This window comes from Paramormyrops kingsleyae, chromosome 1 (genome assembly GCF_048594095.1).
Source record: "Paramormyrops kingsleyae isolate MSU_618 chromosome 1, PKINGS_0.4, whole genome shotgun sequence".
In the NCBI taxonomy this organism is placed as follows: domain Eukaryota; kingdom Metazoa; phylum Chordata; class Actinopteri; order Osteoglossiformes; family Mormyridae; genus Paramormyrops; species Paramormyrops kingsleyae.
The window spans coordinates 41070013-41081657 of NC_132797.1; the positions used below are offsets into that span (position 1 = coordinate 41070013).

General features: G+C 45.0%; 1 protein-coding gene across 2 annotated transcripts; it reads left to right on the forward strand.

The window, feature by feature from the left end:
* Nucleotides 1-262: 262 nt before the first annotated feature.
* Nucleotides 263-11435, forward strand: cog3 (component of oligomeric golgi complex 3). 2 transcript variants are annotated; one of them, XM_023834744.2, is made up of 23 exons: nt 263-500; nt 1408-1554; nt 1670-1731; nt 2615-2780; nt 3107-3181; nt 3335-3427; nt 3640-3765; nt 3864-3944; nt 4576-4619; nt 4872-4998; nt 5170-5261; nt 5717-5856; nt 6397-6557; nt 6641-6749; nt 7038-7156; nt 7369-7458; nt 7809-7929; nt 8102-8190; nt 8398-8532; nt 8640-8715; nt 8894-9021; nt 9319-9417; nt 9574-11435. In XM_023834744.2, the coding sequence occupies exons 1-23, from the start codon at nt 288-290 to the stop codon at nt 9601-9603; spliced, it is 2523 nt and encodes an 840-aa protein (XP_023690512.2). In that variant the 5' UTR covers nt 263-287; the 3' UTR covers nt 9604-11435. The 2 variants fall into 2 exon arrangements, with proteins under 2 accessions (XP_023690512.2, XP_023690513.1); XM_023834745.2 differs by having other exon boundaries at nt 361-500; nt 1472-1554.
* Nucleotides 11436-11645: the final 210 nt, after the last annotated feature.

The window sequence follows — 11645 nt, forward strand, 5'->3', positions numbered from 1 at the left end:
CCGCCCCCTTCGATCTGAGCAGTCCAATCACAGTGAGGAATAATATCCCATGCTTAAAGCAGCTTGTTTTACCACTGCAAACCAAACAGCCGATAACAAAAAAAAAACAAATACCCACCAAAAAGGTTTCAGACAAACGCAGAAACCCCAAGTCCATCCAAATGCCTAAGTAATGTTGTAAAAACAAGCCAAAACACCAATGCAATTTCCGGTTACAAACCGGCCGGAACCCTCGTCACCCTCATACCGGAAGTGAGTATCGAAGGACGTGGATTCGCCCACCTGGAATGAAGGTTCCGCCCTCCGCGACTGGGGCAGTATTGACATTAATGATGGCGGCGGTGGATCAGTCGCCTTCTGATTTGACTGATAAAGAAACCAGGGAAAAGCTGTCTCTTTGGGATCGTCGAACAGATCCCATGGCTCCGCTGACGGAGAAGCAGACAGACGCAATCATGGAGATCCGCGCAGCTGCCGAAACGCTTCCAATTCCCTCGGAGGTGAACGGCCGCTTCTTCAATATTAAGCTGCAATGGACAGCTAGTTCACATGCGATCACGTAGCTGAGTTTTAAGTCGTTGCTCTGGGTATATTAGAGTTTAATCTCAGCGATACTCATTTGCTGATCATATAATTTTATTTTGTTATATCCGTTTAAAGCAAGATATCATGTGGTAAAAACTGCTTAGTATGTTTCTACAGCCCTCTGTTATAGCCAGGGTATTAGCAATATAGTTAGTGGCTTTTAAATTTTTAAAAGCCTGTTTACAAAATTATGTCTATTGACCCATAGAATTAAAATACTAAAACGCATATGTCAACATTATCCTTTGTCATTTAGATTTTGGTTTCTGTCTGGTTTATATTCGTAATAACAGAAGTGCTCCACGTTCACGTCTCAGATATGCCATTAAAACTTCTTAACAAGTGCAAATTTCCAGATAATTGAACGACCCACCAATAAACCATTCATAGTCGATAATATTTTTGGCCACCTGAACACTGTCCTTTTCAGAGCTTCTCACTAGGTTATTATAACAGTGTAAATAAGTTTTGTTTTTTGTTTTTTTTTTTACTGAAGCCTGTAGATATTTCATTAAATCAATTATTCCACTACTATGCGTGCTTATTGCTTCCCCAGCTTGTTCTCTAAGCTCTCAAAGTTTTGTATGTGACTCATTTTATGAAATAACCTGATTGCTTTTTATGTGGAGCAGTAAAGTTAAAATAAAACTGTAATATCTGGTTCTGCTGCTTTGCTGGTTAAAAACTGATTTTGCAGTTATCTTATGTCTGCCCATATACTAAGTGTTAGCTGAATATGATTGTGGATGACTGTGTACATGCCTCCATGTGTCCATTTCCATGTGATAACTGATTGGTCAGTCTTGTGCCTGTCATATGTAGCTGCCCATTGAGGACTTGTGTAGCCTAACGTCCCGCGCTCTGCACTCCCCATTCACGACCACAGTGCCGGCGTCTACCGAGGACATTCTACTGAAGGGCTTTCAGTCACTCAACATGGAAAGTGATAGGATAGAGACGGCTCAGCAGGTCAGTGCTCTTCGCTTATGCATGGGAGGCCAATCTTGGTGTGACACTGTTCCCTGTTTTATTAAAAAGCATATTCAGAAAGGCTGATTCCTCCCTTTTGTCTGTCTTCCGGCAGTTTTTTTCCTGGTTTTCAAGGCTGCAGTCACAGATGGATCGGGACGAAGGAGAAAAGTACAGGTATGGGGATGGGAGGGGTGACAGAAATGTTATTTTACCCTGTTATAGCCCAGTAATGGCAGCACTTGTATTTTAATGCTAACGCATATAAGCAGAATTCTTGGGTACTGCTAGTTTGACTTTGTGTCAAACAAGCAATTTGTAACGGAGTCCCGAATCAGGCACATTACCTGCATTGTGAGGGAGCGTCAGTTATGGCACTATGGCCATATGGCACGATTCCCCAAAGGTGATTCGGCTCGCAGGATCCTTCTTGCTGAGGACCCGAGCGGCTGGACCAGGTCAAGGGGATGACCGTGTAACACCTGGCTACAGCAGATAGATGGCCATTTCTAGATGGTGGGACTGGACCGCCAGTCTGCCTTGGGGGTCGCCAGCCGGGATCCCAAGGTGTTTTGTTGTGTGGTGGGTGTGGCAATGGGCTGCACCACCTGACCTGACCTGACCTGCATATAAGCTGTCCAGTTGGGACACCCTAACATGACTGTTTTTCAGTGATGTTTTGCTTTATGATTGGCTGAGAAGCTGTGCGTTTTGATTGGTTTCACTTTGGTAAAATATGAATAGCCATCAGTTGAGTTTGTCTGTGGAGAGGGCAATTAGAAGTCTTGTAATGTAATGCATATGTAATGTGACATTTTACACCTGCATATGTGATGTTTAACACATTCTCATATATAGACAACTCAAAGCACTTGGGTGTAACTGTAGGTGAGTGGGTACAAGGTGACTTTTTCAGGAAAAGAATCTTTATTACCTGAAGTACACCTTTTCGTGGTGCTGTTCAGTAGGTGTCCGTCATGATCTCTGTTCAGCTGGTCATAGACAGGCAGTGCCCTTGATGGTCCAGGAGCGGTGTAAGCTCATGGCTCTCCCCCGGCAGAACAACGAGGGATGACCTGAGTGGGTACCAGGAGCAGTGCGATGCCATCTTGGCCGATGTGGATGCGGCGCTGCAGCACCTGGACTCCCTTCAGAAGCAGTACCTGTTCGTGTCCACCAAGACGGGCACACTTCACGAAGCCTGCGAGCGGCTGCTGTTGGAGCAGGTGACTGCCGAGTTCCCTGCATACCCATGTGCCCTCTGACCTTCTGGCTGTAGAGCAGGGTTCCCCAGTTAATTGTTTCCTGAAGGCCAAATTCTGTCACCAACACAAAGTCAAGGGGAACTGACCCTGATATCATGCTGTTAGTGCTAGTTGTGCTAGTTTAAGATAAATTTGCCGCATGGATGTTGGGAGTGTGTGTGTGCTGACAATCCCTTCCATTTTCCCCTGACTCTTGCCTCATGGTAATGCTACCTTAGCTGGAGCATTACCCCCCCCCCCCCACCCCCACCCCCAATTAACTGTTCTTGGTGGCGTTCTTCTTACAGTCTGAGTTGGTGGACCTGGCAGAGAGCATACAGCAGAAGCTGTCCTACTTCAATGAGCTGGAGAACATCAACACGGTAGTTGGCCTTGTGTTGATTTAAAACCCGAGGCGGCACATTATAATGATTAAAATAACAAGTCCTACCACTTAACCAGTGTAACAAGAATAATAAGACCGATAGCAATGATAATATCGGCGTTATTAATCATATAATCTTCTGGTTTTTCAGAGACTGAACTCCTCCACTTTATCTGTAAACAGCGAGGGTTTTATTCCAATGCTCTCCAAATTGGATGACTGTATAGAATATGTTTCCTCACATGTAAGTAGCCAGTACACCATGTTGCGATTTACAGCGGTATTGATGTAGCTGTAGTCTACATCAAGGTGATTAAATGCATTAAATGACTTAACATTCCAGTAAATTCATTACCACTGTGCTGATAACACAAATAGTGTTCTCTGTCTGAAATGATTCAATCTTAGCCTTTTTGTTTAGTAAACGGCCACTTTTACTTTCCTTCCCTACCTCAGCCAAACTTCAAAGACTATCCAGCCTACATGGTGAAGTTTAAACAGTGTCTCTCCAAGGCCATGTTCTTCATGAAGAGCCACACCGTGAATACGCTGCAGAATCTCACCAGCCAGCTGATGAAGCGGGTCTGTGCTGTGCAGCTTCGGCTGACGTCACGCGGGCTTGCTGTGTTGGGCCAGTGAACTAATTTCCCAAGGCACCTCTGTCTCTGTTCTTCTCCCAGGACCCTCTGGGTGCAGCCAGTGTGGATAACGCCTTCACTCTCTACTATGTGAAATTCCGGGCTGCCGCCCCCAAAGTGAAAGTACGTGAAACGATCCATCCGGCCAGCATCAGTATTGATACAAGTTTTGATTTTTAAATTATTTTCATTTGAAATCCGGATTAGTTTTCGTTTTTAGTGTGGCTTTATTAGTTTTTATGCAATGTGTATTTCTGTTTTGTTTTTATAAGTTTTAATTTCAGTTTAAGTAATTTTATTTCTAGGGATAGACTAAACATGGTAGCATTATTTTGGGTGTCTGGTCTTTGTGTGTCCTACATGAATACACAGTGTACAGCATTTACTAATTTCCTCAAAATACGCGAAACATGTTCCAGGTATTATTAACGGTCATTAAAGATTAACAAATCATTACTTTAGCTAAATAATATTAAAAAACGATAAAGGAAAGTATTTCACTTTTGTTCAATTTCAGTTATTTTTGGAGGCAATAGGCTACTCATAGCTTGTGTTTGGTTTTATTTAGTCGTTTTATTTTTTTATGGACTATATTTATTGTTTTATTTTGGTTTTTGTTTTAACGATAATCGTGACCAGCACAGGTTGTTTAACTTCACCATGTATGTTTTGATTATTTTCTTACAGTGAAGGGTTTCTTTGTACATGTATGTCTCCTGCTTTCAAAATAAGCTGCCGTGTGTGTGTCTCACAGACGCTGATAGAGCAAATAGAGCAGCGGTCTGAGAAGATACCTGAGTGAGTACCTGTGATTTTTGAACCCTGATGCTAACTCCTCATTTAGGACTCCTCCTGGACAGGTTTTTAAATGATAGATTTGTTGCAAAAGTTATCCTACGGTAATTTTGAATACACACTAGGATTTTTTTGGTTTTATATTTGAGATTCCATAATCACACACCATATGTGACTTACCCTCACCCAGCGCCCACCTCGCATGTTTCCCCGCCTTACCTGCTTAATCAGAGACCTCCGCCCTGCCCTCTACAGGTATCAGCAGCTGCTGGGGGAGATTCACCAGAGCTACCTGGACCAGAGGCAGGTCCTCCTGGCCCCAAGCATCAGTTCCACCATCACAGACCTCACCAGCCAGAACAACAAGGACCACTGTGCATTGGTGAGAGGACCTTGCTCTTGCCGTCAGAACTGTTGCCTTTTGGGTATGATGTCATCAAAGGTCACGATGAAGCCCAGTACTTTTCAAGCACTGAAAAGCACTGAAAAGCACTGGGGCAGTGGGCGATGCTGATGAACACGCATGTTTGCATCACCCGTGTTTTTGGCGCAGGTCCGCAGCGGTTGTGCCTTTATGCTCCATGTGTGTCAGGACGAACATCAGCTCTACAGCGAGTTCTTCTCCAAACCCACACCAAAGCTGGAGTGAGTACAGCTAGGATTCCTGAGATTCCCATCTGCCCTGTAGTGATAACTAGGGATGTAACGATACACTCAACTCACGATTCGATGCGATTCACGATTCTGAGTTCACGATATGATCTTCTCACAATTTTTTTTGCAGAATGAGCTGCAGACAAATTTATTCAAAAATATTCCTTTATCTTTCTAAACTGTGCAAAATGTGTTCTTCTTAACAGCGCAACTGAAATTGAATAAAATACTGTTTTAAAAAAAATCCCAAATCAAAATAAGTAAATAAAAAAAAAAAATCTTTAAATAATTAAACAAAGGCTTGCATGTGCAGCTTTTTAGCATGATTTGCCCTTTTATTAATCTTTGCTCGGCTCACTGTGCTGCCGGTGGACATGCTGAAGCATGTTCATTGTGTTATTTGTGTATGTTATCAGTCTCTTACAATGCTATGACCCTTTTCTCAGTGAGCTCCTGGAAAGGCTCTGCCTGTCCCTATACGATGTGCTTCGGCCTCTCATCATCCACGTCATCCATCTGGAGACCCTCTCGGAGCTGTGTGGAATCCTCAAGAATGAGATGCTGGAGGATCATGTCCAAAATAATGGTAATAGTAATGGTTTTACCCAGTTGCTGGCTATGATCTGGCTTATAAGTGACCTGGTGCTATGGTCTCTAACGTGACAGGTCTTCTGCTTGCAGCTGAATTGTTTACCCTGTAACTGATGTACAACACTCAGTGTTTGCTAAAGCTATTCAGAGTGTTTACTTTACTCCTGGGGGCATTTTCAGTTCACTGCACTTGAACCATGGTGTACTTCCTCTTGCCAATTAATGTTGACGTTCGTCCTGTGATCCGGATTATCTTTTATAAATAACACTGAATTATCTGGTGCTATAGTCATGCATGTAATTTTTTATGGATGATATTGGTTTTATGCTGAATTCTGACTCTCTCTCCCGCCAAGGATTAAAATCACCTGCTGGCGAATTTATATTGCATCACTTCGCATGAGTTTTAAAAAGCTGCCACTATCTGTCGTTCTCGTCACTTTGCATGGTAGAGCCTCCAGACGCGATGAGGGGTTTTTCTCAGCTGTTCATGTTGCTCCCGTATTTTCATAATGGTGCCCCCATCCTGATGTAGTTGTGCAGCTGGGGGCCTTTGAGGCGGTGGTGAAGCAGATGCTGGAGGACGTGCAGGAGCGACTGGTCTACAGGACGCACATCTACATCCAGACCGACATCACTGGCTACAACCCCGCGCCAGGGGATCTAGCCTACCCTGACAAGCTGGAGATGATGGAGGTATGCCTCCTGTCCCGTCCCTGTCCCGTCCCTGTCCCGTCCCGTCCACTTAGCTCCCAACAGAGACATTTTGGGTCTTTTAGAAAATCGCCCAGAGCCTGAAGGAGGAGCAGATGAAGCTCACCGCCTCAGATCAGTCCTTTTCAGATGTGCAGCTGGAAGATCTGGAAGCGAGGAAAGCCGCCAGTCCTGGTGGGTGTTAAACCCTTGGCCCACTGACAGGAGCCCATGCCATATCCGTATGGAGCCTCACGCCGATCCCAAAAGTCAATCCTGTGGAGTAATGACATGTTATGTAGGTTCTTTTAGAAGTTCCCTCATACCAGCCGTACACCCAGAAAATCCAGCACAGGGTCTTAAGGGTCCTGGTTGCCAGCTGGGGTAGAACAGGACACTGGAGGCAAACATTTAGGTCCAGAGCTTGGAGTGGGAATCGAGTCTAAACCAGATCCATAATGCCTCTGCCCCTCTCCCTCCCAGGGAGCACAGGGGCCTCGCGGCTGCAGGGCTCCATCTCGCCAGCCGACCTGCATGGCATGTGGTACCCAACAGTGAGGCGCACCCTGGTCTGTCTCTCCAAGCTGTACCGCTGCATCGACGTGAGTCTTGCCCTGGCTCCCAGAAATCCTGAAATGAACCAGATGACACATGCATTTAAAGGCGGTCTGATTCTGTTATGGCTGTGTAGTGAACCAGTATGGAAGGATGATTCCTGTTCAGGAGAGGAACAACTAGGCACTGCTTCCAGTCTCCATTGCCGGGTCTCCACTGCCGGGTCTCTGTAGTGATCTGCCCGTGTCTGTCCCTCCAGAGAGCAGTCTTCCAGGGCTTATCACAGGAGGCGCTGTCCGCTTGCATACAATCTCTGCTGAAGGCCGCAGACATCATCATGAAGAACAAGGTCAGTCCAAGCACACCGTGATTCACTTGTAGAGGTTTGCAGGTCTTAGCTAATGTAACCAGTGAATCATGATGAAGCCTTTTATTCCCCTCATTGAAATTTGTGGGGTTCTGCTGTCTCCTTATAAGGATGAATTCTTGAAGTAGGGCATTTTGGGATCCCTTAGACCCCAGGAGTCTTAATTTTGGCCCTCCAGTTTGATTTCTTCAGGTTCCTGAGAGAATCTTTCTACTGCCCAGTTTTGGCTTTGGGTTCCCTGTATACTAGACGTGTCGCCTTTTAAAAGCGGGCGGCTTGACTCGATCAGATAGGCATAATGTGTCACATGACAACCCTTCCCCCTCCCGCAGATGCAGATCGATGGGCAGCTCTTCCTCATCAAACACCTGCTCATCCTGCGGGAGCAGATCGCTCCTTTCCACACTGACTTTGCCATCAAAGAAATTTCCCTGGACCTGAAGAAAACCAGGGGTGAGAGGCAATAAATTGACTGATTTGCTATTTTGCTACAACATTCCTGGTATTTGCCATAAACAATTATCCATTTACACATTTTATTCACAGAAAGTTCTATAAGTGAACACCAGATGGAGCTCTTGTCATTAAAATGCAATTTATTGAGTAATGTCTTTGACAATTTTAGATGCTGCATTCAAAATCCTGAATCCCAAGAAGGTCCCCAGTTTCTTCAGACTCAACAGTAATAATGCTATCCTTGAATTCCTGTTAGAGGTAACCTTCCACTCATGATAACTTGATAACTGTAGGATGACATACTAGTAATTACTGGAAAAGCCCCCACATCATAGATTTTATTTCTCAGTGGCAGTGCTCATGTCGGTATACTCATCTTTTCGGCGACACCTTGCCTCTTCTCTTGTGGCTCTACGTTGTGTTGGCTTTGAGGACATTAAGGCTGCCTCTCTGCTTGTGCCTCAGGGAACACCAGAGATCAAGGAGCACTACATCGACTCCAAGAAGGAGGTAGACCGGCACCTGAAGTCCAGCTGTGAGCAGTTCATCCAGCAGCAGACCCAGCTCTTCGTGGCCGGCCTGGAGGATTTTCTGGCCAAGGTATAACTCCAAAGCTGAAGAGAGATCAACTGCTGTTAAACTGGTCATGAGGGGTGACATTTGAAGCCCTTGAATCATTAGTTCTTCCTCTTGTGTTGGTAATACAGGTTTCCGCCCTCAAAACCATGGCAATTCAAGGGGGGCCAACGTATAACCTGTCTATGCAGCCCTGGGCACAGCCAGGTAAGAGGCCTATCTGCCCAGTCTACCCTGCGTTGAACACTCCTTTCAGACTCATTTTCCATCTGAAAGGTTAATGTTAGCTCATAATTAACATTGCATTTGTCCTTATTGCTCTGGACTGGTGAGCACACTAAAAAACAAACAGCACATTAACAGCTGGCTGTTTATCCCCGCGTAGCTAAGATCAACGACGTTGTGATGGCCACCTACCGGGTGATGAAGACCAAGCTGCCCGCAACGCTCCACAGCATGTCCTTGTACCTGGCCAATAAGGACACGGAGTTCATCCTCTTCAAGCCAGTCAGGGTGGGTGTTAACAGTGCGCCATCTGCTTGGGGAGCTGATGTGTGGATCTCTTCATGGGTGGCAGGTGTGCGGTAGGGGTAGGTGCAGGTCTGGGAGGAATTAGGTACCACCTCCGCTCTGGCTTTCATGCTGGCTCCCGCGTGATGCCTTTGCGCCTGTAGGCCGGGCCGCCGCTGGCTCCCACGTGATGCCTTTGCGCCTGTAGGCCGGGCCGCCGCTGAAACGGCTCAAGCTCCTGGGCCGTCGTGGGCTCCTAATAACTCCGAACTGACCGTGACACCATCTCATCTTTTTCAGAATAACATCCAGCAGGTGTTCCAGAAACTCCATGGCCTGCTTCAGGAGGAATACAGCGGGGAGGACCTCCAGATCATAGCCTGTCCCTCGATGGAACAAGTAATTCCCTGTGTATTCTGGCCAGAGAGCCCCGTCTCACTCAGTCATTCAGAAATGTTTGTTTTCCAAGAAAGCTGCTTGGATGATTGATATCAGAAGGGTGAGTAATTGATGAGTGCATCCAACGTAACAAAATGTATGGGATTTCTCGTACAGGTTAACCTGCTGCTGTCGGTGAACAAGTAAGCCCCCCCCCTGACCCCACCCCCAAGATGATGAGAGTGTCCTCCAGGCAGGAGAAGCCGGGCTTCCCTTCGGTGGCGATGGCCCGGTGTGGTCTTGGGCCTCGTGGACAGGTCCTCCACGACAGACGACATTTGGGTTGCGGTGCTGCTAAACAAAGCCTCGTGGTTCTGGGTACATTCACCTCAGAAAAAAAAGTAAAGAAAAATCAAACTGTTTTTTGTTTTGTTTTGTTGTTTTTTTAAATTTTGTTTAAACACTTCCACCATGAAATTAAATCTACAGCCGCACCTTTGACGCATTTAGCCCTCGTTTGGCAGGGGTAAGCTGCAGTGATGTGCGACCTGAAGCCTCTGCTGTTACCGCAGCATTAATGAGACTCACTCTGAGGAGTGACGTGACGGGAGGCAGAAGTTTCTGCTGGTCATGTGACTCCACATTCAAACCGTAGCAGTGACAGGCTGGCTTCTGTAGCGCCGGGTATAGTTTTTCTGTTGTATGGGGGTTTGAATATTTAACTGAATTTATCCTGTAAATGGGGAGAAATTAATATGGTGTTTTAATCTCAGTTTTCGATTTCACTGTTAACCCATTACCTCCTTTTTGTTTTATTTTCTGTCCATTTTCTTATTTATCTTTTTCGATCATATTTGTTTCTGTGCCTTTTGTATGCCTCTGTTACACCCTGTAGTGTATGCATACGCCCTGTTGCCCTTAAATGCTCCACGCTGTGTCAATTGGATGAAAATAACAGCAAATGAAAGCCAAGCTAACACACAGGAGTCTTGTTTAGTGTAGGCTTACCCTTAGACCCGGGTCGAAAATAATCCCATATAGTAATATTGTTATACTTCATATAAGGGCAACTGACTGACTTCATTCACCATTGGGGGTTCCCTTCTCCATGGCATTTCCCCCCATATTTGAAATGTTTTGTTTATTTTGTTATTTTGAGATGGGAGTATTTGATATTTTTATCTTGCACTATTTTTGATCAATAGATTGTGATCCAAATCTTATTTGAAATGGGTAACTAAGCATCGCATAGTTTCCCTGAGAAAATGAAGAGATGGGAATAGTAGAATTTCTATAATTTTTATATTGTAAAACCTATGCAAGATAGAGAAAATGCACCTGACAATATGCTCATGTTTTGAGAGTAGTGACACATTTCTGTTTTATCCCTCTGGCCACAGAATGACATTTGTAGTGTATAGAATTCATGCCCCTCACCCCCCATTTGATGAGTGTTTGTTTTTTGTGTTATGTGAAAGGAGGGTTAGACCTGTCTCAATGCTTGTCAGGCATCCTCTAAGACAGGGTTTCCCAACCCGGTCCTCAGGGATCCCCAGACAGTTCATGTTTTTGCTTCCTTCCAGCCCCCGGTACAAAAAAATGTGAACTGCCTGGAGGTCCCCAAGGCCTGGGTTGGGAAACACTGCTCTAAGGCACAAAGCACTTTGCCGAAGCTGTAAAAAGCCAGGCGTTGACTCCTTCTGGAGCCTCCCTGTCCACTTTTGATGCGCAGGGTGTGACAGCACTCTTAGCATGCATTCCTCTGTGTTCGCCTCCTTCCTGCCTGTTTTATTTTAGGGAAACTCCCTCATAATGTCACTCAGCCCTAATATTCACAGTAATATTCTATAACAGTATGAGCTCCAGTGTGAATCTCAAGGATGTGTAATGATTAAATGAGATTTGAAGTATGATGAATCACCAATAAACATAGCTTAATATGGATTTAAATTCACAAGCTTCTTCATGTATAACTGTGTGTATATAACTGTAAACTCTGAAAATTCATAGTAATTTAATAAACCCTGATTTTTCTCCAATCTCTCTTAAAATATTTCTGCTTCCAACCCAAATTATTGCACCTTTGCATTTTATGACATCTCTTTGTTTCATTTCAGCATTAATTTTTACATTAACTCGCAGAACGCTGGAGCAGCTCTTCATCCTCAGAAGGATACTGGAGGGGTCATGGGAGTTTGTCCAAGCAGTCTACATCTGGTTTGTGAATTCGGAAAAGGCATACGATCATA